At 55.8% G+C, this 25,329-nt stretch overlaps 1 protein-coding gene across 2 annotated transcripts in view; it reads left to right on the forward strand.

The window, feature by feature from the left end:
- TMEM63B (transmembrane protein 63B) overlaps positions 1-23,559 on the forward strand; it is an 89,410-nt gene extending 65,851 nt beyond the window's left edge. For both annotated transcript variants that reach the window (XM_037895493.2, XM_037895494.2), the window contains 20 exons: positions 823-913; positions 1,651-1,688; positions 2,941-3,083; positions 3,545-3,596; positions 4,010-4,118; positions 4,700-4,770; positions 5,880-5,960; positions 6,951-7,074; positions 7,553-7,686; positions 7,876-8,013; positions 8,420-8,573; positions 9,606-9,712; positions 11,090-11,176; positions 13,085-13,150; positions 13,680-13,842; positions 14,361-14,466; positions 17,914-18,081; positions 18,319-18,434; positions 18,934-19,014; positions 20,867-23,559. In XM_037895493.2, coding sequence (XP_037751421.1) covers positions 823-913; positions 1,651-1,688; positions 2,941-3,083; positions 3,545-3,596; positions 4,010-4,118; positions 4,700-4,770; positions 5,880-5,960; positions 6,951-7,074; positions 7,553-7,686; positions 7,876-8,013; positions 8,420-8,573; positions 9,606-9,712; positions 11,090-11,176; positions 13,085-13,150; positions 13,680-13,842; positions 14,361-14,466; positions 17,914-18,081; positions 18,319-18,434; positions 18,934-19,014; positions 20,867-21,034 — 2,197 coding nt within the window. In that variant the 3' untranslated portion in view covers positions 21,035-23,559. The remainder of the gene's footprint in view (positions 1-822; positions 914-1,650; positions 1,689-2,940; positions 3,084-3,544; positions 3,597-4,009; positions 4,119-4,699; positions 4,771-5,879; positions 5,961-6,950; positions 7,075-7,552; positions 7,687-7,875; positions 8,014-8,419; positions 8,574-9,605; positions 9,713-11,089; positions 11,177-13,084; positions 13,151-13,679; positions 13,843-14,360; positions 14,467-17,913; positions 18,082-18,318; positions 18,435-18,933; positions 19,015-20,866) is intronic.
- The last annotated feature ends 1,770 nt before the right edge of the window (positions 23,560-25,329 follow it).

Raw genomic sequence — 25,329 nt, forward strand, 5'->3', positions numbered from 1 at the left:
TCAGACATTTCTATCCTAGCTAGTAACTGTGATTTATATTTATTCCTATAAATGTCTCTTTCTTACTGTCTTTTAACCTTGCTTGGCTCTTGGCCTCAATAATATCCTGTGGCGTGCCACAGGGTACTGTTCACATTGTGTGGGGGTATCTCTTCCTTTCATCAGTTTTAAAGTTTGCCTCTTAATTTCATGGGGCACCTCCTTGCTGTTGGGTTATAAAAGGGAAAACGGGAGCTCCCAACTGACCTACGTGCAACCATTGGTTATTGTGTGTCCCTTTATTGGGTCCCCTCTTATTCATCGCCTCTCTAAACTAAACAGACCTAACCTCTCCTCCTGTGGCAGCCTCTGCAGGCCCCTCTTCACTGGTGGGTATGGCTGTAATCTACTGTGTCCTCACTCTCTCCTGTGCACGTGCACAGACTCTTCATGTTCTCTGATAATGTGTCTGGGCTGCTGCGGGTGTCTCCAGCCAGGCCTGGGAGTGAGGAGTTAGCAGGGAGAGTGGAAGGACAGGGAAGCTGCTCACACCTACTCCCCTTCTGTCAGTCCCTGTGAAGGCCGGCAGAGCTGGGTGTCTGTGAGGCTGGCCCTGTGCACTGCAGCACACCCCCGGTACTCCAGTGTGAACAGTGCTGTCTGAGGAGGGGCTTTCCACTAACTGCTGACCTCTCTCTGCGGCTCTTCTCTCTCCATCTCGCCTGGGGCAAACTGACCTCTGACTAACCTCTGACCTCCTGGGTGCTGCTTCCTGGCTGAGCTGCTCTCTTTTCATTCATTAACCCTTTGATTGTTTTCCCCCCACCCGCCCTGTAATTTCAGTGTGGCATCCGCTCTGCACTCTGACAGCCACGACCGCTATGAGCGCCTCACCTCCGTCTCCAGCTCCGTGGACTTCGACCAGAGGGACAATGTGAGTAGGAGCAAAATCTAATCCAGTGGAAAAACCCCTTCCGTAGTTTCGCATCAGAGGAGCAATGTTTCCCTACTGCCCCCTTTTCCCGTCGGAAGCAGCTCTGGTGAAATGGGATGGGTCTGGGTAGGCCGACAAATAGGAGGGTGGCTCCCAGGAGACATGCTTTCTGTCTAGGTGTGCGCCATGCCATGAGGAGCCCTGGTCTAGTTCCTGCTCCTTCTCCAGTCTATCTTGTGTTCCTCCTCTCCTGTTTGATTGCTGAGGTGTCCCCTGGGGATGTGACCCTGCACTGGGACAGCTGACTCCTGACCGAGCTCCTGTGCTAACTGGCGGCCCTTGGGGTCTGCACTGTCCCCATCGCTCACTGTAATGTAGCAAAATGGCTGCTTTGACCTCATGACTCAACTGGGAGGGTGACCAGCCAGTTGGTCGTGGTGTTGAGCCTGGCCCATGTCATATGCAGGCGAGTGACTAGTGTGTCAGGAGAACCTGTGACCTATCACAGAAGGGCATATCTGGGATCCTACATGCCTGGGCATTTGTGGTCTGTGTGCCCTTTCAGCTTCACTTTTGTGGCAGGGGGAACCACTGGTCCTGGGGAAAACAGGGAAGAGGAGCCTTATATTGCCTGGGGAGAAGAGAGCAGTGGGGCTAGTCTACTTGGGGCCTACCAAGGGGGAGTATGGCTGAGAGAGCCCTCATTAACCTGGGGCTCCCATTGTCTCTTTGCACAGGGCTTCTGCTCCTGGCTGACTGCCATCTTCAGGATAAAGTAAGTGGCCCTTGAATCCAAGTGTTGGTTCTAGAGCTTAGTCACTTCCAGGGCCCAGAGACCAGTGGGGGACCTGGCGCTGTGTGGCTCTAGGTTGGTTGGTTGTTGCTCGTTGTAGCACCTGGAAGCCCCAGGCAGGCTCAAACCCCCCCTTGCGGTAGGTGCTGTACGAGCGTGCAGTAGGAGACGGCCCCTGCCCCACAGAGCTTATGGGCCAGCTAGAAAGGGCAGACAAAGGACGGACTGTTCTGTTTTACAGCTGAGGAACTGGGACACAAAGAGACTAAGGGAAGGTCTATGCAGGCATGGTTCCCACTGCAGCTAGACGGATGCACGAGCTCTGCTTGAGCTAGTGCCTAAAAACAGCAGCGTGCCTGCAACAGCACTGGCAGCGGCTTGGGCCCGCCACCCCAGTGCAAGCCCACCGGGCCCCTGAGAACGTACGTGTGCCGCTAGCCCGCTGCAGCCACACTGCTGGTTCGTAACATGCTCGCTGGAGCCGAGCTAGCGCCCATCTGGGACCTGCGCTGAGGGTTACGCCGGCCAACGGCTGCCTCGATGGGCCTGAGTGATTTGCCCAGTGAGCCTGTGGCACAGCAGGGGATTCAGCCCAGATCTCCCAGTGCCCAATTACAAACCCTTTCCCTCCACCCACCGAGCTCCTGCTCGGAGGCGATACCCCCTTTCTTGCTTCGTTCTGGTCCCTGCTGTGCCCGTTGCTCTCAAAGCGGGGTCCGGTGCCAGTGAAGGTCAGGAGAACCTACCAGGGCCTCAAGAAGAGGGTGCCCCAAAGCTCTTCTCTAGTGTTTTCCATCCTTAGCTCTTGAAGTCTGTGCGGTCGGCGCCATTACCCCCTCTGGCAGATGGGGAACCCACAGGGGTTACAGTGACGGTGGATTGCATGGGCACAGTTGCCTGACAGGCTGCCACGAGCGAGCATCCCCATCCTGCAGGGGCTGGGAGCACTGGGGTGCAGTTGCAGCAGATGGATGTTGGCTAGTGGATTCGTATTTGGGCTAGCGCAAGGCCAGACTGCAAGGTGCTGAGGTCCCTAACTGGCCACTCCCTGGGCTAGGACTGAGGGCTCTGCAGCTCCTCTAAGCGATGGCGTCATTCGAACTCCTTTAGCCCTGGTGTTAGGGGCTAGTGCTCTGGGTGCTTAAGGTGCTGAGCGCTGGGCACCGAAGGGCTCTTGGGATTTGGCCCCGTACCCTTATTAGGTGATGCCTCACCGCCTTTGTGTCCTTGCCAGGGACGATGAGATCCGGGATAAGTGCGGGGCCGATGCAGTCCATTATCTCTCCTTCCAGCGGCACATCATAGGGCTGCTGGTGGCCGTGGGCGTGCTCTCCGTTGGCATCGTGCTGCCTGTGAACTTCTCAGGGGACCTGCTAGGTGAGTGGCGGGGGGGCTATTGCTGGCCCTGTTGCGTTCCCACCTTTTGAAGGGAATTAGCCAGCCCTGCTCACAGCAGCCTAGCAAGAGTCCTTGCAGAGGGGGGGCCAGTCAGGACATGGGCTCTTGAGGTGAGGGAGCATCCCTTCCTGCCCTGGCGCTGCAGTGGCAGCTGGGAGCGCCCGCTGGCAGGGAAGCTGTTGCTGGGGGGGGCTTCACTCTCAGTGGGGAGGGGAGTTCTGCTGAGCCCTCACCCCCTTGCAACTCAGCCAGGAAAACTGGAGCTCAGAAACTTAACCTTTGACCCTTCAGTGTTTCACGGGGATTGCAGGGTGATTCTATTTTCAGAGGCATTGCAGGGATGACTCCCAGAGCAACCCTGTCCTGCTCCATGACGTCCCAGCCCAAACCACAACCCTCTGGATTGAATTAAAGGTGTCTGTCTGTCGCTCTCTCCCCAGAGAACAACCCCTACAGCTTTGGGAGAACAACGATCGCTAACCTGAATTCTGGGTACGTTGAGGAGGGGGCGGAGCGGGGCCCTTGGAAAGTATCAGGTGGAGCCACAGGGGGTGCTGCCCTAGGAAGGCCTGGGAGGCGGCTTTGCTGCCTCCTCTGTCCCCTGCTGCTGCTGTCCCAGCTCATTCGCTCTGCAGAGCCAGGTCCCAGCCGCGGTCTCCAGAACAAAAACCTGGGAGCAGCCTCTGGGATGCCACCACTGAGCCCTGTGCTGGGTAGCAGGCTTTCAGCATGCATGCACCATGCCAGCCAGTTGGACTGTCCCCAGGTGCAGTGCCCTTGGCTGGTAGCCTGGCCCTGGAAGGAGTGGGGTAGCCCACATTGGCTGACTGGCCAGGCACCAGGTGGGGGTGGGTTCACGGCACTGACCGGGTGGCCTCAGCTGAGTGGTATCTCTCTGGTGACAGAAATAACCTGCTGTGGTTGCACACGTCCTTTGCCTTCCTGTACCTGTTGCTGACGGTGTACAGCATGCGTCGGCACACCTCCAAGATGCGCTACAAAGAGGATGACCTGGTAAGGCTGGCTCCTCCAGCCTCCCTTTCTCTGCTCTTCCAGCCTCCCTCTCCCTGCTGCCCCAGCCATGCCTCCCGTTCATGCTGGGGGTGACTCCCCGTGCAGGGTTCTTGCCCGCACCTCACCCCTGATGCAACTGTAACAGTCCCAGGGTCTCCAGGGCCCCCACTGGGTGAGTTGAGCTCCAGCAGTGAGCGTGCAATCTCCTGTCCCTTCCCACTAGGCACCGCCTCTGCTAGGTACGTTCTAGGTTCCCCCACTGAAAGCCACCTCGCCACCTATGGTTAATGCCCCCGCCCCATCTCTGCTCAGGCATCTGTTGTATCACCGTCTCGCCAGGACAGAACTGGGGCTGGAGCAAATGTTGGCTGCGTGGCGGGTTGCCCCCATGCCAGCCGGTGGGGGATGGGAGACAACCTGCTAAATGTGTAGCTCTGGGCACCGCCGGGAAAATGTGAGCCACTCCCCTGACATTAACCTTAACCTGGCGTCACCCCTTGGCCACAGCCTGGTGTCCTGTGCTGCCCTAGTTTGGGTTCCCATACTGCCCTCACCTCCCCCTGCCCCTTTGTCTCTTCCAGGTGAAGCGAACTCTCTTCATTAATGGGATCTCAAAATACGCTGAGTCGGAGAAGATCAAGAAGCATTTTGAGTGAGTCTGTGCATGCATGCTGGGTCCCAGCTTCAGCTACCTTTTTTCCTCTGCAGAAAATTTCAACTTTTTGGCAAAAAATTGAAAACTATGAAAATTTAATAAATTTTAAAACAAGTATTGTCACCGCACTGTTTCATCGGAGTTGTAGTTCAAGTGCCTCATGCCTACGGTCTATTCTGTGGGCTGGACTACATCTCCCATGATGCACCAAGTGCCACAGTGCATCATGAGTGATGTAGTCCGGCAGGGGAGCCTGGTTTGTAGAGTTTCAGAGTAACAGCCGTGTTCGTCTGTTTTCGCAAAAAGAAAAGGAGTACTTGTGGCACCTTAGAGACTAACCAATTTATTTGAGCATAAGCTTTCATGAGCTACATACAGAGTATGCATCCGATGAAGTGAGCTGTAGCTCACGAAAGCTTATGCTCAAATAAATTGGTTAGTCTCTAAGGTGCCACAAGTACTCCTTTTCTTTTTGGTTTGTAGAGGAGGATGTAGACATAAGGCACCAAAACTACAACTCCCATGAGGCACTATGGTGGCATTTCTGAATTGAGTGGTTTTGGTTTTCAGATGTTTGGGGTTTTTTGTCAAAAAATCAATACAGAAAGCAGCCCTAGTCCCAGCCCTCAGGGGAGAGGGAATGCTGAACCCTTCAGCACCAGCCCTGTCGCTGTAGAAATCTCCCTGGGCACGACCAAACCAAGGGATGTCAGGGGAGATGGAGTGGGGGGCGGTGGCCAAGGTACACCCAGACCCTCTCCAACAGTAGAGGACTCTCCCCCCCACCACCTGTTTTTAGAAGCCCCACAATGAGACCCTGGTTCTTCTAGGGGGAAAGGACTGAAGAGGAGCCCAAGAACACTGCTTTCCAAGCAGGCACTCTCCTCCCCACCATGTTCCCCCATAAGAGCAGAGTGCATGGGCGATATCCTCCCCCTGCACCCAGCACAGCTTTAGCAGAATTCCCTGATGATTGGGGCTAGGCCTGAAGATGGAGTCTGGGTTCCCACCCACCCACAGCAATCCCACTGGCTGCTGGAGGATTTGTTTGAGTTGCTGCTTTCCACCTCATCGCTAATGAGCCGGGGGTTGTTTCCTATCCACAGGGAGGCATATTCCAACTGCACTGTGCTGGAGGCGCGCCCCTGCTACAACGTGGCCAGGCTGATGTTCCTTGATACAGAGAGGTAAAGTCTGGGGCAGGTATGGATGGAGGGCCCCCAACAAGCCTAGGCCAGGAGTGTTGCACAGAGCACAAGGGATGCAGCTGGGGTGAGAGGGTGAGACTCAGCAACAGGAGGGTTACAGAGAACAGGTCACCAAAAAAATGAGCATGGGATGGTCTCGGGCTAGTCCTTATGTAGGCCTTGTCTGCACCACTAAACAGCAAAGGAATTGGGGACTATTTAGCTCAGGAGATAGGGTCTGCTTGAGGGGCCCAGGGCTGGGATAACGGGGGGCTGCAGGTTAGGTTTAGAGGGGCACTGGCAGAGCTGTGTGAGGGGAGCCCAGGGCTGGGGTAGCAGGGGGTGCAGGTCATGGCAAGGCGGGTATGGGCAGAGCTGTGTGTGGGGAGCCTCGGACTTTGAGGAGACATTAAGCATTGGTGTTGGGTGCATGGCAGAGTGGGGTAGGGCAGAGTTGAATTATCTGGGCTGCTCTGGGGTTATCAATCTGCTTGTATGGCCCCCACCACAACCACAGTGTCTGAACTCCGCAGATCATAACGGATTTGACTCTCAGCCCCCCTGTGAGGCCGGGAAGGATCAGAACTGAGGCATAGGGACAGTGACTTGCTGCAGTCACGCAGTGAGCCTGGGATTGTCCCACGCCCCGGCACGGAGCCTTAAGTGTCTGTGGCGCCACCTTTGAGCTGTGCTTCCACCCGGCATGGGGGGAGAGTTAGTTACACACTCATAGGGGCCCTGGTTACTCACCCTGGGGTAATGAAATCCCACTAGCTTCTGCTTCAGCTGAGTGGGAACCTTCTTAAAAAAAAAAAAAAAAAAAAAACACACATATGAGATTCACATACGCAGATCAAGCCCCCGTGCTCTCTACCACCACCCTCCCTGCATTCTCACCCGCTCTCCCTGCTTGCTGCCCCTGTGGTGGTCGCAGCCAGGGGAAGGGCCTGTCTGAGCCTCTTCTTCCCCTCCCGCCGCCTCCTCTTGCAGGAAGAAAGCAGAACGTGGGAAAATCTATTTCACCAACCTGAAGACCAAGGAGAACGCCTCGTCGATGATCAACCCCAAGCCCTGCGGCCACCTGTGCTGCTGTGTCATCAAGGGCTGTGAGGAGGTGCGGGGGCAGGGGGCGGAAGGGCACTAGGCAGTAGCATGGGTGGCGTGGGGGGTGCTGGGAGACCGCCCCCATGCCGCTCCCAGCTCCTGCCAGCCCCCACGTAGAGGAGGGCTCAGCCCAAATCCTGGCACACCAGCGTGTTGCTGTCCCTTTGTCTGCCCTTAGCGTCTCCGGGGCCCTCCAAGGAGAGAGAGCTTGTTTTTCTCCGTTGTTGTTACTGTCCCTGCTGCCCCCCGCTAAACAGCCCCCTGCCCCAGCTCCCACCCATTTGCCTCGTTAACTCTGATTCTTTCAATCCTAACACCAAGCGGCTGGTCCGGATTAGCCCTGCTGTGCCCCCCACCGCTGGCTGTAACGCACGGGGAGGAGCAGTGTCACTGTGCCCTCTGGGGGCGTGCCCGGCCTGGGGCCTGAGGGGGCAGCAGCATGGTGGGGTTGCGTGGCTCTCGGCTTTGACCCGTGTCCGTGTGTCCAGGTGGAGGCCATCGAGTATTACACCAAGCTGGAGGAGAAGCTCAAGGATGACTACAAGCGGGAGAAGGAGAAGGTGAACGAGAAGCCTCTGGGGATGGCCTTCGTCACTTTCCACAATGAGACCATTACGGCCATGTGAGTGCAAGGGGCCTGCCATGGGACTAGGGAGGGGACGGGAGGGAGAGTCACTGTCATTTCCAGGCAGGCGTGTGAGCGGCTAGAAAACAATGCCCAGGTGCCCCTCCCCATAGCTGGGGGCTCAGCCTCCCTGATCTCCCCTTCTGGGGATGCCTCATGCTCTCCCCCTCTTCCTCTTGCCTCCAGCATCCTCAAAGACTTCAACGTGTGCAAGTGCCAGGGCTGCACGTGCCGCGGGGAGCCTCGGGCCTCCTCCTGCAGCGAGTCCCTCCATATCTCCAACTGGACCGTCACCTACGCCCCCGACCCACAGAACATTTACTGGTGAGCAGGCCGCGTCTCCTGCAGGGCAGGTCTGGGCAGCAGCAGGGATATGGGGGCATGGACAGCCTGGTAAAGGGAAGGAACCATCAGGGCCATGGGCCTAGCCCAGGATTGCCCTTGGCAGCTCAGGGGCTCAGAAGAGGGAGTATCCCCATCGACAGGCCCACACAGCTGGCTGGAGGGGTTAGCTTCCACTGAAACATCTGGGTGCAGGGTCACAGCCTGGCTGGGCCGTGGGTCTGACTCTGTATGGGGAGCAGTGGGATCTGGGTGCCTCTAAAGGGGGTTCAGGCACTTGAAGAGTAACATCCTAGGCTCTGCCCAGCACAGACCAATGTCTCTGGCGCCTCTCTGCCTCCCCCTGTGATCCTCTCCTGACTGGCTTCTGCACCCTGTCTCCCCCCAGGGAACACCTCTCCATCCGGGGTTTCATCTGGTGGATCCGCTGCCTTGTTATCAACGTCGTCCTCTTCCTCCTCCTCTTCTTCCTCACCACTCCCGCCATCATCATCACCACCATGGATAAGTTCAACGTCACCAAGCCCGTGGAGTATCTGAATGTAAGGCCTGCCAGGGGGACAGGCGCAGGAATGAGGAGCCCTCCCCTTCCTCCCGTCCCATGGAACAGCCCTGGGGAGGTGGGGGTGGGTCACGAATGTGCACTGGTCCCTCCACCTCACATATCCAGACAGACTAGGCCTGACCCCATCAGGCCGAGCAAGGTCCCTACGGGTCTCAAGTGCTCCTGTGTGGGGAGGGGAGGGCCTTGTCTACATCACTGCTGTGTGGGCACTGCTCTGTTCTGTGAGGGCAGAAAGCAGCCAGACTCCCTGTCCCCCTGTCCTGAGCTGCGGCACCACAGAGCCTGTTGGAGTAGAACAGAGAGCACGTGTTGTTGGAGCCAGAGCATCCAAGGTGGCTGCATTTGCAGAGGAGACGTGAGCGGCCAAGGATTCTGCCTGTGACCCTATGAGAGGCCTTGAGGATCCCTCTCTTGTCAGAACCTGGGCAAACAGGCAATCTGCACTCTCCCAAGGGACTGCTGGGCTCTTTGGCCAGCAGTCAGCACTCAGTTTTGTATGCATGGCAAGTGGGAGGAAATCCTGGCTCTCCCTTCCATAACGGAGACCAAGAAAACACTCCACTGATGTGCTGAGGGACCAAAGTGTTATGAGAGCAAAGGAGAGCTATAGGGGATACACTGACTGCATTAGGCTGCCTCTACACTTGGGAAAAACCCCAGCCCGACAGTTGGAGTAGCTGCACCCTTGCTGATCCCTACATGGAGACCAATGAGTCCCAGGGCAGGGCCAGGCCTGGTGCCTCATTCCCCACCCTATGCAACTCCCAGACTCTTGCTTCTCACCAGGGGATAAGGCAGAGGTGCTGCGGGTTCCCATCCAGGATTCCCAAGTTGAGGAAAGTGCCCCTATGGATACAGCCCCCAAAGGGGCGGTGTCACGCTCAGCTCTGCTGGCAGCTCTTGTCCTCTGCCACTGGCAATGCAGCAAGTTAGCTTGCTGCCCTCCCCACGTGCCCAGCCTCTGGATTTGCATTGACTGCAGTGAACAGTGTGTTCTTTGCCTTCCCAGAACCCCATCATCACCCAGTTCTTCCCCACCCTGCTGCTGTGGTGCTTCTCTGCTCTGCTGCCAACCATTGTGTATTACTCCGCCTTCTTCGAAGCTCACTGGACCAGGTAAGGACAGCCAGCTCCTGCTCTCAGCCTGAGCACCACTGCCAGCTGTGTGCGCTCAGCACCTTGCACAAGAGCAAGGCCTGCTTGTCCTATTCCTCCCACCTAAGATCCTCCTGTAATTTCATTTCCTGGCGTAAAACTGTGGGGGCAGTGTGCTTTGCAGCTGTTAATCAGGTGCTGGACCCCATCTCAGAGGTGGCTGCACTTCAGTGACTGGATGAACTGATTGCAATATGCACAGTCTGTTAAGCTCCGTGGGCTCCAGATGGCTGGCAGGCATTACGTTTGTATGCGTATGATTATTATGTATTTGTGAGCCAAGATATTTGCTGTGTCGGACCCTGGTGCCCTGATCGCATGTTGTTAGGTCACATGGCTCAGCCTGTTTGAGCTGAGATTGCGGCAGGCCTGCAATCAGTATGTCTAGTGGTCTGAGCGTAGAGCTGGCACCCTGGAAATCCAGAGTTCTAATCTCAGCTGGGAGTGACCTTGGGCAAGTCCTATCCCTTCCCTGGGCCTCACTTTCCACATCTCTCCAAATCGGAGAATGAGCCCAGCCCCCTGCTGGAGATCTGTGATGGTGAGTTAGGCCTGGGTCTACACTAGAAGTGTGTGCCAGTAATCCAGTGTTGGCTGGGGGTGATGATTCTGTACCAACAAAAGTGCGAAATAAGGTGAACGGTTATAAGCTATACAAACAAAAGGACTTTTTAGCCAGCATAAGATGTGTCTGCCATAGGGGAGAGCTTTACCATTCCAGCTATACTAGCAAATCTTTTCTGGTGTAGACTAGGCCTCAGTGACTGTAAAGCACCAGGCATGATGCTGTCTGCATTCACTCCTGTGGCTGATTCAGGAGGAGCCCCTGGACGGTTGGGAGTGCTGGGGCTGAAAGGAGTATACTAGGTGAGGGGAAGGATGATTCAGTGGTTAGAGTGCCTGTCTGGGGTTTAGGGGACCATGATCAATTCCCTGCTCTGTTACAGATTTCCTGTGTGACCTTGGGCAAGTCTGTCCTCATCTGTAGCATGGGGATAACAGCACTGCCGAGGATAAAGACATTGCAGATTGTGAGCCCTCAAATATTCCAGCAATCCCCCATTTATCTATCTGTTGTACTCATTTGCCCTTCACACGTCCTGGGACAGTCTTTTTATACAGTGCCTAGCGCAGCCGGGGGCTGGTCCATGATGGGCTCCTAGATGCTACCAGAATACAAATAATTAACAATAATAATAGACAAGTACAATGGACAGATCAGTACCAAAGGGGCCTAGAGGGTGCATTGTAAGTCATTACGATGGATCGATAGATGGGTGTGGTCGCCCACTGTGGGGCTCCCCGTCCACTTGCTAATGGCCTCCTCTGTGCCCACAGGTCTGGAGAGAACAGGACTACCATGCACAAGTGCTACACCTTCCTCATCTTCATGGTCTTGCTGCTGCCTTCGCTGGGCCTGAGCAGGTGGGAAGCGAAGGCAGGTCTGGAGACTCAGCGCCACATGATTCACTGGGCTGCGGATGCCCTTAGCCCAGTGCCTTGTCCTGTATCATGGAGGAGAGACGGCCCTCACGCCCATCTGGCGCCTCTATAACTGCAAATAGGGAATTGTTCCCCTTGAGCTTGGGATGGTGGCAGTTGCCCGAGAGCTACAGGGTTGGCCCTTTTAGTTCTGTGCAAGCTGGTTAATTTCTCTCCAATTGCACAGGGCTTAGATCCTGCTCAGTTGGCCCCTTCCAACAAACCTATTAAATAAGCCCATTTGTACGAAACCAGCCAATTCCCCATTGTAGCCAGGTGGGGGCAGGATGCAGCCATCCTCCCCACATGTTGCAATGAAGTGTCACCCGTTCAGCCTTCCTCCTGGACCCACTTCCCAAATCCTCAGGCCAATGTTCCATGGCAACACTCACAAAGCCACCCCAAATGGTTTCCCACCGGCTGTCTGCTGCTAGGACAGGTCCTCTGCTCTGGAGGCCTCAGAGCCCAGGCTGCACTGATGTGAAGAGGGAATGGAGGAGAGTGCAAAGTGCTACAAGAGTAAGGGAAATTCTCCAGGAGTATCTTGAAAATAGCTGATGCTGTATCTGAATCTCCACTGATATGGGCTGAGTAGCTGTGTGACCCCACGGGGCTCCCACTTTAAAAGGATCCCCTTGGTTTAAAAATAATCACACTTCTGACTGAGAATCTTTTACTGGCTATTTGCACAAGCAATGCTTCAGGGTCAAACTGCGCTCCGCAAATGAGCGCGTGCAAGTCCATAGGCTGCAGAATTTGGGCCTAAACCTAATAGAATTAAAAGAGAGAACAAGGATTTCTTTCGGCTTGTTTATTCTGTGTTTGAGGGCAGGTTGGTTCAGATCCTCAAAGGGATTAAGGCACCTAACTTCCACTGATCTTAGGATCTGGGCCTTTGGAGCTAGTCAGTTTCACTGTTTGCCTTGCATAGGCGGGGTTCACCTGTTTGTTTGTGTGGCTCTTTCATCCAGCAGAGAGAGAAATGTTTTAAAAAACAGGAAAAATATGATGCAGGGAGAGGGGCGGGGAGCCTGAGACTACCTTGAAATCAAAGGTATTTTAATTAATTAGATTTCAAGGTCAATGGATACACAAGCCACTGACATGTCAGGAGGCAGGAAGATCAGAGCTGCAGCCAGAGACAGCAAACCATTCCCACAGCTATTGTTAGGGCAAGCTCTGTATGTTTTCTTTTCTGGGGGTGGGGGTGTAAATATTTGCACTCAAAAGAGCTGTAGAAATTGTCTGCCGTTCTGATCTTCCAGTCTTGATATGAATCCTCAGACTGACAATATCACTGCGTCCTTATTTCATCTTTAATTTTCATGTATATAATATAATGTCAAATGTTCGAGTCATTTTTTTTTATATTGGTTCAAGTCGTTCAAGTTTTTATATTGGTTCAAGAAACCACTTCCTATTGTAGTGCCGTTTTCCTTTAAAGCAGCCATTTAAGGCCCCAGCATAACTCCCCACCGGGTCAGCAGAGAATTGCAGCAGATGTTGCTGCTAACTCCCCTGCAGAAGTGAGTGAGGAAGTATGGGATGGACGGCAGAGACAGACAGCCCAACACGGTCTGAGCCCCCTTTCCCAGTAATCTCACCATATACTAAAGATTTCCTCCTCCTTACATGCTGTCCTAAAGACTAGAAAGGGGAGGACAGCAGCACGCTCTCACATATACACGTGTCTGAGAGCATCCGTGTTCCAAGGTTACTGTGTATTCGCAGTAGCTGTTGTTCCAGCTCCTGAGATGGGTCGTGACCACGTGTGCGTACAGCTTGTGCTCCTTGATCTCCAAACGTTTATATACTCACACAAGACTCTTTGTTTTTAATTGTTCTCCCTAGTCTGGATGTGTTTTTCCGCTGGCTGTTTGACAAAAAATTCCTGGCTGAGGCCGCAGTGCGATTTGAGTAAGTGATATCTGAAACCAGGGGGCGGGGAAAGCCTCTCTTTGTAATTGTGACTCCTGCTGGGACTGGCGTTTGGGGGGAACTCGCCTCACAGCCTGAGCTCCTGCCCCATTCCTTACCACACCTCCTGCTGGGAGCGCCTGGGACAGGCGTAGCTGGAGAGTTCCCCACACAGCCAGTACTCCTGCCCCGTCCCATCCGGTGCCTCCTGCTGGAAGAGGGGGCCTAAGTCTCTGTGAGGTCTTCCAAAGCCAAAGCTGCTTCTAGAGCTGTTGAGCTGGTTCTTCCTAGCCAGATTTATTCCTGGGGGGAAATGTGGGGAGACTGGCCTGTTTGTGGTAAAACACACCAGCTTCCTAGAAAGCAGAATGTCAGGAGAAAGAGGCGGAACAGTGACCGTTGCATGGCAGTGCCAGCCCTGGTCAGCTTCCTCTCTGCCCAGCCGGACCTGCAGCCCATATGCCCCTCCATGTCTGTGGTCAGGTTAAGGAGCATTACTTGCCTGTCTCGCTCTCCTCCCCTCCCCCAGGTGCGTCTTCCTGCCTGATAACGGGGCCTTCTTTGTGAACTACGTCATCGCTTCTGCCTTCATCGGGAACGCCATGGACCTGCTGCGCATCCCTGGCCTGCTCATGTACATGATCCGCCTCTGCCTGGCCCGCTCAGCCGCTGAGCGGAGGAACGTCAAGCGGGTACGTGGTGGAGCCGACCCCATCTCCCCTAGCAGATACTGGGCACGTTCGCGGCCACCCTTGGAGACCTGTCCCGAGCACCCGATGCACGTCAGGCCGCTGGTGAACAAACTGGGCGTGTTCCTGTAGTTGTGGACTTGTGCAAGCGTGCACCCATGCGTCTGTACCTGTGCAAGCTGCCATACCCGTGCACATCCAGACGCATGCTCACACATAAGTGTACATTGACTAGTGTTTAAGGAAACAGCCTGCTAACAGGCATCGCGTCAGGAAGATCAGAGCTGCAGCCAGAGAGCCTGGGGAGAGTGGGGAATTCCCACAGCTCCTCTTAAGGCAAATCCATGCGGTGTGCCGTGTGTGCGCTCACAGACAGACCCATCCGCAGAGAGCCTGAACAGACCGTTGCACACGGACAGAACAGTGCGTGCGTTCCTGTGCATGCCCACGTGCTTCCCGCTACCCGGGGCGCTGGGTAGCTCTGCGTACCATGCTGATGTGCTCTCTGCTTCCTCCCGCAGCACCAAGCGTATGAGTTCCAGTTCGGAGCCGCCTATGCCTGGATGATGTGCGTCTTCACCGTGGTCATGACCTACAGCATCACCTGCCCCATCATCGTCCCCTTTGGTAGGTGGCCCGGCCCCCCTCTGCCTTGCTGCCCTTGGAAAGGCTTGCAGCCAAAGGCAGGAGGGAGGTTGGTGTCTTTCATTGCCTCCAGTGGGGGAGCCCCATCTGCAGGGTGCGATTGGAGGCATTACCTTGGTACGGATAAAAAGTTGGGAAACTGAGTCACGAGTCCACCCAATTTAGGCTTAATCAATTTTTACCTTTGTTTATACAATTTCAGACAATTATTGTCACTTATAGTGTCTACATACATTTATGCCAGGCAATTAATAACAGATAAGACAGAATTGGTAAATGGGCCCAAGTTACCACATTGTGGGGCACTGGGAAATCCTGCCACCTTCCATGGTAGTCATCGTCTTCTCTGATCCCTCGGTGGGATCCTTCAGTTCCCTCCTTCAGTTTCTGCCGTGGTGTTTCTCCAGTGTGAGCCCATGTTCTCTTAGATCTTTCGTACATTTCTAAGTTACAGATCACTTCAATCTTTATTCAGTCAGCTTTTAACACGTTAGCCCTTTGGGTTTGGGATAACCCGTACATTACTCCTGCACAAGCTTTAATTACCCAGCTTCACCATTTTTCCTGTTTGATTTTGCAGTTTGTGGGTCATGTCATTTTATGTCACACTGCCCTGGGTCTTCCCATGAAGACATTTTTTTGTTGTCACAGGTTTGTCTCTTTTTACCTCAAAACTTCCAGCACAATACGTACCTTTGTTCCTTCAGCAATAACATCGTTTTAAGCCAGGGGTGGGCAAACTACGGGCCGGATCCAGCCCGCGAGCTGCACCAGCGGCTCGGCCCCACTCCAGCCAGGGCGCTGGGTCAAGGGCCATGCCACGTGGATGAGCCCCACTCCGGCACTCCAGCCAGGATTCTGGGTAGGGGGCCGCACCACGTGACTCCCAGAAGCCACGGCATGGCCCCACTCCGGCTCCTACATACTCCAGTGTCCCCCCCTTCCCCCCCAGCGCTCCAATGGGAGCTGCAGGGGCGGTGCCTGCGGCTGGTGCAGTGTGCAGAGCCGCCTGGCCACGCCTCCACGTAGGAGCCAGAGAAGGGACATGCCACTGCTTCTGGGAGCTGCTTGAGGTAAGTGGCGCTTGGAGCCTACACCCCTGAGCCTCTCCCCATGCCCCAACCCCCTACCCCAGCCCTGATCCCCCTCCCGCTCCCCAAAACCTTGATCCCAGCCTGGAGCACCCTCCTGCACCCCAAACCTCTCATCCGCAGCCCCACCCCAGAGCCCACACCCCCAGCGGAACCTGCACCCCTTCCTGCACCCCTGCCCCAGCCCTGATCACCCTCCTGCCCTCTGAACCCCTTGGTCCCAGCCCAGAGCACCCTCCTACACCCCAAACTCCTCATTCCCAGCCCCACCCCAGAGCCCACACCCCCTCTCAGACTCCAACCCCAGTTTTGTGAGCATTCATGGCCTGCCATACAACTTCTGTTCCCCGATGTGGCCCTCAGGCCAAAAAATTTGCTCACCCCTGTTTTAAGCAGATCAGCAATTTTATGTAAAAGAAGAATTGGCAAAACCACACTTATGCCACCAAGGTCTTGGCCTAAGTGTTACCTCATCTGAGGTCATTTGCTGTCCACAGTTACAAATCCTTAACCTAGAACTAGCAAAGCTTTTCATTTGACAATTTAGCCATCCTGCATACTTATATTTCAGTGTTATAAGTCAGTAGATGTTATCCCCTTAATCTGTTTGGGGAAGGGAGTTTGGAAAGCATGGCTATGATTCTTTAAAGGCACAATTTCTTATCTTCCATTCCAAGCCCAGTTTTGTTTGTGAACCCTTACAAAGAAACGTCATTAGAAATGTTCCTCTGAATACATTTTGAGGGGTGTCTTAGATATAGGGCCTTGATATTTAGTTGTTATTGATGGTACCCCCACAGTCCTTGTGTGGCATGGTTTCTGTCACCTGGGTCTGGTATTTGAGCATTTGTGCGAATTAGACCCTTTAGAGAGCCAGGCTGTAAATAGACACACAATGGCCCTCGCACCCTCTTGGTGCCCAGCATTCCCAGTGAAGGGACAAGCGAGGTACCAGCTGGAAGCTACACCCACATGCCTGCTGCTGTTTCTCACCTGGTCATGTATTACACAGAGCAGGTAAGAAAGATGATCCTCCTGCTCCCTACCAGGAGGCTCTCTGCTGCCCCCATTTCAGGGGATGGCTGCCCCTGTAACTGCAGTGAGAACATCTGCCAGGCTGGGCAGTGAGCTGTAGATTTCCCAGCTGGAAAAGAAAGCTGTAGATTTCCCAGCTGTAGATTTCCCAGCTCGGTAGTCTTTGCATAACAGCTGTTTCTGCTCTGCCTCTTGCCCAAAGACCCCTTTTGCCCCAAAAGAACGCTTTCCTGACTGGCAGTATGTCCCCTCTGCTGCCCTGACAGCAGTCCCTACAGGGTGACAAGTGCATGTGTGTGGGGACAGCGAATGGACCTATTGCCCAGTCCAGCTGATGCTGGAGTCCCTGAACCACTCTGTTTGGTGGATCATAGTCTCCGCATGAGGGTGGAGAGCGATGACCTAGCTACATAATGCTCCATGTGTGGCTGGTTGAGAAGCTTCTCTGTCCAATATTATCATGGGCCTTGTCTGCTGTTCCCTGAAATATCTTCTTGGAGAGGCCATGTTTGCAGAGCTCATGCCTAGAAGGGTGAGCCAGGCCAGAGGTTCTCAGCCAAGCAAGTGCTTCCCTCTCGACACTTGCTGAAGTGGTCAGTGTTAATGCCCTGCCTGATGCTGGTGTTCCAGGAGGTTGAATTTTTGGTGTGGCACTCGATGCTTTGCCATGCATAGGTGGCACTGGCTTCTGCTGGCACTAAGGGGCACAAATAATGACATGAAAATGAGCCCCTGAGTATCGCACCTGGCCTGAGGATCCCCCTCTCCAGCAGGTGCAAAGCAATCTGCTTGCATCCCAGAGCGGGGGTTCCCTGGGGTGGGGGGGTGTTACAGCAGGTACATGTGTCACTGCGGACGCTCAGATGCCTAGCACAGCAGGTCAGCCTGGCGGAGAGGGCACCGGGAGTGTGGAATAGGTCAGATAACACTGGAAAGTCCTCCTTTAGCCCCGTTGAATGAATCCTTTCCTTTATGGAAAGTGGGGCTCTGCGTGGAGTGCAACTCCCCCAACACTCTGACCCCTCTGTTCAGTGGTGAAGTGGACACTGGAGAAGGGCCTTCCCAGCAGGCGTGGTAAGGAGAATTATGAGGCTTCACCTGAGTATTGGCTAACTCACTCCAGCTTCCCAGCACCTTGAGTTTGGAGTCGTCTCCCTAAAGTCCAGCCCTGAGCAGCCTTACAGAGAGAGCATGCTGGCACCTCTGAGCCGGTCCCTGATCTCCCACTATCCCCTGCTGCTGACCCTGGAGCCGAGCAGCCACCTCACTGCTCTTGCTCACTGTGTCTGTCTCTCTCTCTCAGGGTTGATGTACATGCTACTCAAGCACCTGGTTGACAGGTACAACCTGTACTATGCTTACCTGCCAGCCAAGTTGGACAAGAAGATCCATTCGGGGGCTGTGAACCAGGTGGTGGCAGCCCCCATTCTCTGCCTCTTCTGGCTTCTCTTCTTCTCCACCATGCGCACAGGTAAGCACGGGGCGAGGGGAGGGAGCTAAGGGGGCGCGTGGCGGGCACCGAATTATAAACACCGAACTCAGCCTGGCTGAGAGTGCTGGGCTTCCCGTCCCCCCAGCACCACGTGCTGGCTGTCCCCCCTTGGTAGTGGGCAAAGGGCCAGGGCAAAGGCCCCTGGGGGTGGTGAAGCCGCAAGAGCTGCATGCTGGGTGTGCGACCACCCTGACTGTGACCCTTTGCCTTGCCCAGGGTTCCTGGCCCCCACCTCCATGTTCACCTTTGTGGTTCTCGTGATCACCATTGTGATCTGCCTGTGTCATGTCTGCTTCGGACACTTCAAATACCTCAGTGCTCACAACTACAAGGTGAGGTCCCAGGAGGCACTGGGGGTGGGGGGTGTCTGGTTGGAGGGAACCGTGGATGAGGTGATGAGGGGTTACCTCAAGTTGGGCTGTTAGGGAAGCTCCTCACAGGGCCTTTCCTCTTCATTATGGGCTCCCTGGTCGAATACCTCTCCTGCCTCCCCACTCACATGCAGGTGGGTGTAGTTGGGACAGGGCCCTTCCCCCATCTCAGGACCACCGCCACTGGTCTTGTGGGGGGCAGGAAAGCTTATTGGGAGGCACACCCCCTTGCCATGCCTCATCATTGACACATAAGCCTGTTCCCTCTCCAGCCTCCTGGAACAGGAGCCTCATGGGGCTGTCCCTGAGCTGGGCACTCAGCCCCCTGCAGCCCAGCCATTGCTTGTGCGCCCAGGTTCCCTGGTCAGATAAGGCTCCCAGGGAAGGCTTGACAGGGTCAGTGGACCAGCTGCCCCGCCATCTCAGTGCCATGTCTCCATTTCACTCTGTTGCCCTCTAGATTGACCACACGGAGGTGGACGCCGTGGACGGGAGGGTGAACGGGCAACCTGCCGCCATGCCGCCAGCTCCCAAATCCGCTGTGAGTCGCCAGTTCCCCCACTGCCGTGTGTCTCTCGGTTTGGGACAGGGGAAGGGGGCTGCACACATCTCTTCCTGTCTGAGGGCCTCACTCCGGGCCTGGCCCAGCCAGCATCCGTGGGGTGCAGGCAGGGCTCAGAAGAGAATGCCCTTCCGCATGTCCTTCGCCAGCTGAGATGAGGAATTGTACTGTCCGTCTCCTCTCTCCCCCCCTCGTGCCCCTGATGCTGTTTGTTCACTTTTTGCCTCTCTCTCAGCTGGGACAATGAAACCAGACTGGTCAGTTCCCCTTTTTGTTTCACTTTCTGGCTCTCGCCCATCAGTGCACGCTGCAAATGTTGCAGGGCTGGGAGCGCCACATCCCAGCGCCAGCTGTTTTCATTGCAATCTGACATGATGGAATGAAAACATTTTGGGGTAACCTCTCGCCCCCCGCCCAGCTCTCTGGGGTCTGGAGTCCCTGAGGTTGCCGCTTTAAATCTCTCCTGAGCAAACCGGCTCTGGTATAATCAAGTTCCTTCCAAGGCCAGATACTCTGCTGCAGCTAAGATCTGCGGGTGGTGGAGGGAGGGAGGAAGGAGCCTCAAGGAGCAGGTTACAATTGCCTGACTCTGCCTGCATCTCCATTGTAAGTTGGAGCCACCTGGGGGCTGCTCTGACCTGTGACAGCTGGTAATGATCTCCAAGAGACCATTTGCCAGCTGGGGATAGCTGGACTGCAACGCATCCCAGCCATGCCCCTTCATTCCCTTATCTCCTATACCAGGGCTCTTTGGGCCTCCTACAGGAGCTGGCTACACCAGTCCTGATCCCACTGGGGACTCCCCCATGCCAGGGTGCTCTGAAGGGAACAAGGGAACAAGGAAGTGGGGCTGTGAGTCCTTTGCAACATCAAGATTTGTCCTGAGAGCAAACAATGTGTGACTAGTAAAGGAAGGGCTGGATTCCCCTCCAGGAGCGTGACTCCACTGACTCCTGATTCACCCCAGCATACGGGGGAGGCCTGATGAGGCCTCATTGGAATGGCTGTGTGTATGTGTAGAGGCCGCTGCGGCGAACCTGGCCTTGTCACCATTTCCCAAGCCCATGCAGTCCTGCTGCCATGCGCTTTCCAGTTACCCAAGGGCCTGTTTGGTAAAGTTCTGCTGTGACATGGCTGATTTGCAGATTTGGGGGGCAGGGATGGGCAGAATTCCCCAAACTGTCCTGACTGCTCCCATTTGCCATGCAGCCAGACAGGTGTCCGTACAGGTAAACCAGGTCCTGTGCTGAACTCCAGCTTCCTGAGGGGGTGGCTTTGTCCCTCCCGGTTAGATCCCCTGCTGCGCCCCATCCCCACAGTAGGGAAGCTTCTTTCAAAAGGGCCTCGATATGTGAGTGCCCAGCTTGAGCCATCTTAGATTGCCAGAAAGTGCTGGGCACCTGTCTTCTGTGGGGAAAATCAGACCCCTTTAATATCAAGCCCTCCAGTCTTGTAGAAGCTCTGACCCCCACTACTCCCAATGCTCCCACCCCTGGCTCTTTGGAAGGTTCAGATCTACCTCGAGGTCTTCAGAAAATGGGGGGGTTACCTGTAATGGGACGTCAAGAGCTGCACCCCTGGCCATGCTGCTAGCATTTCCCATCCAAGCGGCCTCCCTGAAATCATCCAGCCCTTCTCCCTGCCCCCGTCTCATGCTGAAACCTGTGCATTCCATGCAGTAGGAGTTCTTTTCAGCCCCAGCATGCCCTGCACTCAGCCTCCTGTCTGCATGGCGCTTACCCGCCGTACTGCACTGCTGTGGCTTTCCAGCAGCCTGCACAGAGCTAACAGGTCTGTTGTCTTTTCCTCCTCCCCCACCTCCCCTCCGCAGCAAAAGTACATCGCACAAGTGCTGCAGGATTCCTCTCCGGAGGGCGACGCGGCCGAGTCCGAGGAGCAGGGGTCCCAGGACGAAGAGCTCATCAACCCGGACGGCATAAACGACACGGATTTCCAGTCGTGTGAGGACAGCCTGATAGAGAACGAGATCCACCAGTAGCGACCCCAGAGGGCAGGAGGGGCAGGGCAGTCCTGGGAGCCGGGGTGGCTGCTGCAAACAGAGAGAGAACCGAATGGAGCCGGGAGCGTGGCAAGGAGGATGCCAGCCCCTGCCCCCTCCCACCTGCCCAGGCTGCTGCCCTAATGCTCATTCCAAGGGTGGGAAGGGGCCGTGCATCAAATTCTCCATTCCCTGCTTCCCCTGCCCTGCTCCCTCTCACTCCCGTCTGGGTGGGTGAGAAGGGACCTGCTCTTACTAGTTACCTTCTCTAACACATACTGAGACCACGAGACCCCGGGAAGGGAGAAGAAAGAGGAGGAGGAAGATGACTTTGACCCATGCTGCTTCCATTCTGGGAGAAAGAGGACCCAGGGGCAGCAAAAGCCTGGATGCTTTGAGGTGGCAAGTGTTGAGGGGATCTCCGGTCTCCAGCGGCCTCCCCTCAGCCCCCCACATCTGGAATCTTGAACACTAATAATTTATTAGATTTAAAAGAAAAAAGCTTTAATCAAGGTATTGCAACCCCAGCTAGTAGCGGGCGGCTGGGAGCCCTGCAGCTAGCACTGGTCCTAGCCGCAGAAGGAGCTTTGCCCTTTGCCCCGCGGCTGTGTCTCCCACACGCATGTGCATCGGAGTGTGGGTGCCCCTCCCCAGCCCCTGGCTCTGTGGGCACGTGAGGGCCACGGTCCGGTTTGGGGGAAGTGTAACAGCCTGGGCCTGTTCCTGCTCTTCTTCCCCATGGAGCCCAGTGTCAGTGGCAGCACTCAGCCGAGTGCGGGGAGCAGGTGTCACCCAGTGAAAACCACGCAGGCTCAGTGATGGGTGGAGAGCACATCCGGGTGGCGAGGATAGTGGGAGGACCCCTCGCAGGGCGAGGGGAGCGTAGGGGCTAGCACGGGCGTGTATCCTATCCAGCCTGTAGCAGAAGAGGGAGCCCCTCCCCCGGCACGGCCTTTTCACGTCTGCGGTAGCTGGAGCCCAGTCGGGCCGTGGTGGGGGCTCACCATGGGGCATGTGGCATTGTTTTAAGTGGCGTTATTTTGTACATTCCCCCCCCCCCCTTTAAAATAAAAAACTGACACCCAGCTGCCGCCGCCCCCCATGCTGTCCTGTGTCTGCGCAGCGGGGCCAGCGAGGGGGAGGACTGGGGTCAGCTTTCCCTGACTGCTGTGGAGTGCAGCTGGGCACTGAACCCAGCTACCAACAGGCGCTGGGGCTGACCGTCATTCCCTGGCCCGGGTACAGAGCCTGGATGACCCTTCCTGTGTGTTGGTTCCTGCCAGCATAGGGCTGTGGCTCCCTGTCCCCATTGCTCAGGCAGCGTGAGAAGCAGCCTCTGCCATCATGCCTTGCCCAGCTCTGGAATCCCAGTCCCCGGGAGAGTTGCATCCCTCTTGTGAACTTGGTCCCATGGGTGAGTGTAACATGCTGCTGTGGGACTCTCCCCGGACATCGCTGCCTGCTGGGCATATTTCTAAAACCTCCCTCCGACCCTTAGCACCAAACCCACGCTAGGCTGGATTTGCACAGGGGGCTGCGTGCCAGGCAGAGTGAGCAGCAGGAACACAAAATAAACCTCCCTGCTGGTAAGCTATATTTATTTTCCCTTGCCTCCCTCACCCTGCTGCTCTGTTCATTGGCCACTGCTGGCCACAGCCCTGACTGCACACCCTACGTGGACACTGCTCCAATTAACTTCAGCCGGAGCAGCGCTTGGAGCCCAGTAGGTGTGTCGGAGCAGACTCCAGGAAAGGCAGTAATAACCTGCCTTGGTCCTTTGCTAGCAACTTCCAGCCAGGAGCTCAAAGCACTTTATAGACACTAAAGAGTTAAGCCTCAGCCCTCCCCATCTCTGCTCCCAGGAGGGCAGTCAGACTTGTCATCCCCATGGTACGGAGGGGCAAACTGAGGCACAGCAGGGAAGAGACTTGCCCAAGGTCACACAGCAAGTCCAAGGCAGTTTGGAACAGAGACCAGATGTCCTTCCTTTACCCTGCCCCTCTAATAGGAATGCCAGAGACAGAGGCAATAGCAGGACTTGCTCCTTGATGGGGGAAGACAAAGGGATGAAGGGCTCAGACCCTGCCTCATTCTTAGCAGCTAGCTGGTGGCTGGAGCATGTTCTTCTGTGGTAGTGGCTGTGAGAGGGTGGGCCCAGTGGGTTCCTCAGGCAGACTTCCCCTCCCCTCTACAGCTCCCTGCTGAAATGCACATTGTTTCATTTTGATTGATTTCTAGCTTGGCCTGGGGGAAATGAAGCACAGGGCTCTAAGTGCCCGTGTCCAGACAGGGGAGCAGGGAGGATGCTGGTCCCATGGCTGCCTATTCCCATCTGCACCACCCCCTTCACCCCAGTGTGGCGGGCAGGCTGCAGTTGCTCTGTATGTGCAGCTGTTGGGCGCAGTCCCTGGGCACTGCCTGGGGGGTGGGAGGGGAGCTGTCTTCTAACTGGCACTGTGTCTGTGTCGAGCTGTGTATAATACCCTGTATATATTTGTGTAAAAAAGAAAAAAAAATTGAACTTATCAGATTGCCAGCCTCTCTGTGTCGATGGGTTCGCACTGGCGGATGCAGAGCCACGGGCACCAATGTGGGGTGGCGGGTTCTGCCTGGTGCCCAGAGCCTCAGGTACCATGTGTGCGGAGGGCACTGCCCAGATCCTTGGGCACTGCATGTGAGGTGGGCCATGCCTGGAGCCAAACCCCAGAGCCACAGGTACTGTGGGGAGGGGACCTCTGCCTGGAGTCAGAACCCAGTGCCTCAGGCAGGGGTAAGGGGGGCAGGCTCTGCCTGGGGCCAGCACCCAAAGCCATAAGTACCATGCTGGGGGGGCTCCACCTAGAGCTGGGAGCTGGACCTCAGGCACCACTGGGGGTGGGAGGCTCTACCCAGCCTTAATTATGACCCTTTCCCCCTGGTTAGTGTGCTGACAGGGCTGTAGGAAGGCCAGGCAGGCCTGGAGCCACACGTGTTCCAGGCCCCCAAACCATCTTCCTCTCTGCCTCCAGGATAGACTCGGGCTCGCCCGCCCAGAACCCAGCCTGGGCTCCTGGTTGCCACACCCTGAGTCCCGCCCGCCCCGCCCGAGCTGCTGCCTGCTGCTGCACTCAAGCCCACTCCACCCGTTAGCTCCCACAGGGCCTTTTGCCCAAGAGAAGACAGGTGTGGGGTGGCATTTGCCCCTCCTCCCCCCGGTGGCAGAGGCTGGAAGCAGCCCTTGTAAGGTTCAGCAGCCCCAAGGTGGGGCCTGAAGCGAGAACCCCTTGGCGGCCGTGTGTGGAAGGGGTCCTCTCTTTCTGCCTGAGCATAGGGGTTGGGGGGGCTTGCTGGTGGGATAACAGTCCAATAACCAGTGGTGTGGGGGCACCTTCCAGCCTCAGCTCCTAGGCCTCCCCTGCTATCTATCGGCTGGCTCCAATATCTCGCCCTTTCTTTTAGGGAGACAGAAGGGAACTGAGGCCTCTGGGGAATGTGGTGTACATGGCTGGTGTCTGTGTTACCCACTCTTTGTGTGTGCTCTCAGCAGCCCAGTGTCCACTCTCTGGCTATAGAGAAAGGGTGGCTATTGTTGCTTTTCTGTGCTCCCTCAGCCCCCTGCCCAGTGCCTGTGCTGCCCCTTAGGCTTGACAGCATCTTGCCCAGCTTCTGCATGCCCATGCCAGGTGTCTGGCAAGGGGGAGTAGATCTTCTTGCAACCCACCACACAGTCCCACCTGGCAGGCAGGGCCCAGCTGAAGCTTCCTTATCTCTAGGAATATTTGAATCATACACCAACCCCCACCCATCCCCTCCGCTCTTCAGTTTCACCTCCCTGAATCCCCTGACACTTCTCCTCCATGCACTGCCCAAAGGACCCCCAGGCCCACGGCTGCATGCTCCCACTGGCAACGCTTGGCACTTCCAGACCACATCACCAGTTCAAAGCGCTGCCATTGCCCGGGGAGCAGCCCCTCATGGCTAAAGCGGTTGGGAGCCTGAGGTGCTGCAGCAAAGCAATAGTGTGTTCAGCGGAGAAATCACGTGGTGTGGGGGTCCCACTGTGTCTGGGTGAGCTGCAGTTCCCTCTCTGTGCCCGGGACAGATTATCGCTCTTTTACAGCAGCGGGTCCCAGCCTCTGCTTTGTACAGAGCTGTCAGGTCACTTGAGGGCTAGCACCTCCTTGTCTCCAGCTGGTTCTACCAATCTCTAGACTCTTCATTGCAAAGGAAACCATGTCAAAGCAGATGGAAAGAACAAGGAGGCAGTCTGGCTGCCTCTTCAGGGCCTGCTGCTACCCAGGAAAGAGGTGCCATTC

This window comes from Chelonia mydas, chromosome 3 (genome assembly GCF_015237465.2).
Source record: "Chelonia mydas isolate rCheMyd1 chromosome 3, rCheMyd1.pri.v2, whole genome shotgun sequence".
Classification (NCBI taxonomy): domain Eukaryota; kingdom Metazoa; phylum Chordata; order Testudines; family Cheloniidae; genus Chelonia; species Chelonia mydas.